This window comes from Chrysochloris asiatica, unplaced genomic scaffold (assembly GCF_000296735.1).
Source record: "Chrysochloris asiatica unplaced genomic scaffold, ChrAsi1.0 scaffold00002, whole genome shotgun sequence".
Taxonomy (NCBI): Eukaryota; Metazoa; Chordata; class Mammalia; order Afrosoricida; family Chrysochloridae; genus Chrysochloris; species Chrysochloris asiatica.
This window is the reverse complement of record NW_006408520.1, coordinates 34,049,466-34,052,006: the sequence shown is the minus strand read 5'-3', so window position 1 is coordinate 34,052,006 and position 2,541 is coordinate 34,049,466. Positions and strand designations below refer to the sequence as shown.

General features: G+C 45.8%; 1 protein-coding gene across 1 annotated transcript in view; it reads right to left on the bottom strand.

Moving 5' to 3' along the window:
- CTBS (chitobiase, di-N-acetyl-) overlaps positions 1-2,295 on the bottom strand; it is a 22,211-nt gene extending 19,916 nt beyond the window's left edge. Inside the window, exon 1 of the mRNA XM_006831001.1 lies at positions 2,131-2,295. Within this exon, the coding sequence (XP_006831064.1) occupies positions 2,131-2,295 (165 nt within the window). The remainder of the gene's footprint in view (positions 1-2,130) is intronic.
- Between the last annotated feature and the right edge of the window lie 246 nt (positions 2,296-2,541).

Here is a 2,541-nt window from a genome sequence, read left to right as displayed (position 1 = left end):
AAAGATTTACACCCTCGGAAACCCTATACAGAGTCGCTATGGGTCGGAACCGACTCGATGGCACATAACAACAACAACAACAATGTATATTGTATGTAAATATATATATGTATGTTGTTGTTTTTAAGTGCCATTGAGTCAGTTCCGACTCATAGCAACCCTGTATAGGGTTTCCAAGGAGCGGCTGGTGAGCTTGAACCACAGACCTTGTGGCACAAATTGACCTTGCAGTCCAGCGCATTAACCCACAGTGCCACACCAGGACTCTGTATATGTATGTATATTGTGTAGATATACATGTATAAAATTGTTATGTTGTTAAGTGCTATAAAGTCAGTTTTGGCTCACAGTGACCCATGGGGTTTCCAAGGAGCAACTGGTGGGTTTGAACCACCAACCTTGTGGTTTGCTGTCCACTGCTGATCCTACAGTGCCACATACTAAGATTAATTTTAATATGCTAAAAAAATCCAGAAAAGTATAAAGAGGAAATATATAGTCTCATATGTACACACACACATATACATGAGGAGGCTTTAAAGAGCTCATGGAAAAATGGAATTAAAGGATAAGGGGATTTTCCCACAAACTTTTAGACGTTGCCTGGTCCCCTGGTATATAAACCTACCCACTGTCTTGAGTTGATTCCTACTCACAGCGACCCTGTATAGGGTTTCCGAGGCTTTAAATCTTTACGGGTGCAGAAAGGTTCATCTTTTTCTTGTCTAATCATCTGCTAGTTTAAGAAGTTGGAACAGTTCCTATCTCTACAAAAGATTTGTTCTTTGGACTAACCTTTTCCACCTCGCTGACATTGTCCAACTTTTTCAAAGTTCAGCAAGTAGTTCAGTTTTAATATTATCTCCATAATAACGTTTGATAAAATTGGAAACGACTTTGTAAATTGTTAGGAGGATAAAAGGTTAATTATAGAAAGATCTCGTCTACCACCCTTTCTGGTGGTTTTCAGGTGTTGTAAGGCAAGGGGAAGGAGCTCTGGTAGTGTAGTGGTTACCAGTCAGACTGCTAACCTTAAGGTCAGTAGTTTGAAATTAACACTACCAGCGGTTCCGCAGGAGAAAGATGAGGCTTTCTGCTCCTATAAAGATTTAAAGCCTCGGAAACCCTATACAGGGTTGCTGTGAGTCGGAACCGACTCCACGGTATACCACCATCACCACCAAGGACGGGGAGAAAGCCTGGTGACAATGTGTTTATGCATTTGACTGCTAGCAGAAAGATCAGTAGTTCAAATACAACGGCAGCTCTGCAGAAGAAATATGAGGCTACCATAAACATTACTGCTTCAGAAACCCAATGGGGCAGTTCTACCCTGTCCTGTAGGGTGGCTGTGAGTGGAATCAACTCAAGGAAAGTGGGTGTGGTCAAGGAAAGGGCTGGCAGGTGCAGAAGAGTAAAGGTAAGCAAACACGTTGCCTTCTAACATATTGTTTGGGAGTGTTGAGATCCTTCAAATTAAGTCCTCATTCTTTTAGACACAGTAGATCCTGCTACTTAGAAAACAGTGAGCCTTAGTTAAAAGTTGGGCTGCTAACAGAAATGATAGCAGTGTAAATCCACCAGCAGTCTGCTGCCATAGGATTTATATATAGCCTTGGAAACCTTGTGGGGCAGTTCTACCTTGTCTTAGAGGGGCACTATGACTTAGAATTTGACTTGATGGCAACGGGGTTTTTGTTTGTTTTAATTTAGGGGACATCTAAATACCCTACCTTTTTTGCTTTTACGCCCAAATGCACATGGAGAGGCAGTAATGAAAGTGGTTGGCCTTTGGAGTCAGATCTGAGTTTGAACACTTGCCTACAGGCTGTGACACTAGGGAAGGGTTAACAGGAAATCCTTCTGTGAAGGATTTCTGGGTGATGAAAACTGCTTTGGTGCCCACACTGGCTGGTGGTGGTTATGTGCTGGGACGTCGGGTTCGACTCACAGCGACCCTTTGTAGGTTTTCCGAGGCTGTAAATCTTTACAGGAGCAGATAATCTCATCTTTCTCCCGCGGAACCGCTGGTAGTTTTGAACTGCTGACCTTGAGATTAGCAGCCTACTCATAACCACAGTTTAAATTCTCCTGGCGGGCAGACCCGGAAGACAAGCTAGAGGAACTGACCTCGTAGTCTGGGTGGTGGCTGATGGGCCGACACAGCGCCGGGTCCCTGCACGGGCAGTCTGCCGTGGCCGCGAGGGGCAGCACCAGAAGTAGGACAGCCAGTCCCGAGAGAAGGCACAGCTGGCTGGCGACGAGGCGCGGGTGTCGGAGAGATGTCTCCGACATGCCGGCTGGTTACTAAACTGCAGGGAAGGCGTCTCTTCGCAGCTGGAGCGAGCTTCCACCGCCTTTGGCGGGGCGAGGCGGGGCGGGGCGGGGCTCTGGAGCTTGGGAGGAGCAAAGGCCACAGTTCCAGTAAAGAAGAAGGAAGAAGGAAAAGATGTCAGGAAAGTTCCCCTGGAGAGCCTGTACTTTAGCGCCATGCAGACCGACTGATGATGAAATTAAATAAAATACTTATCTCTACCACCT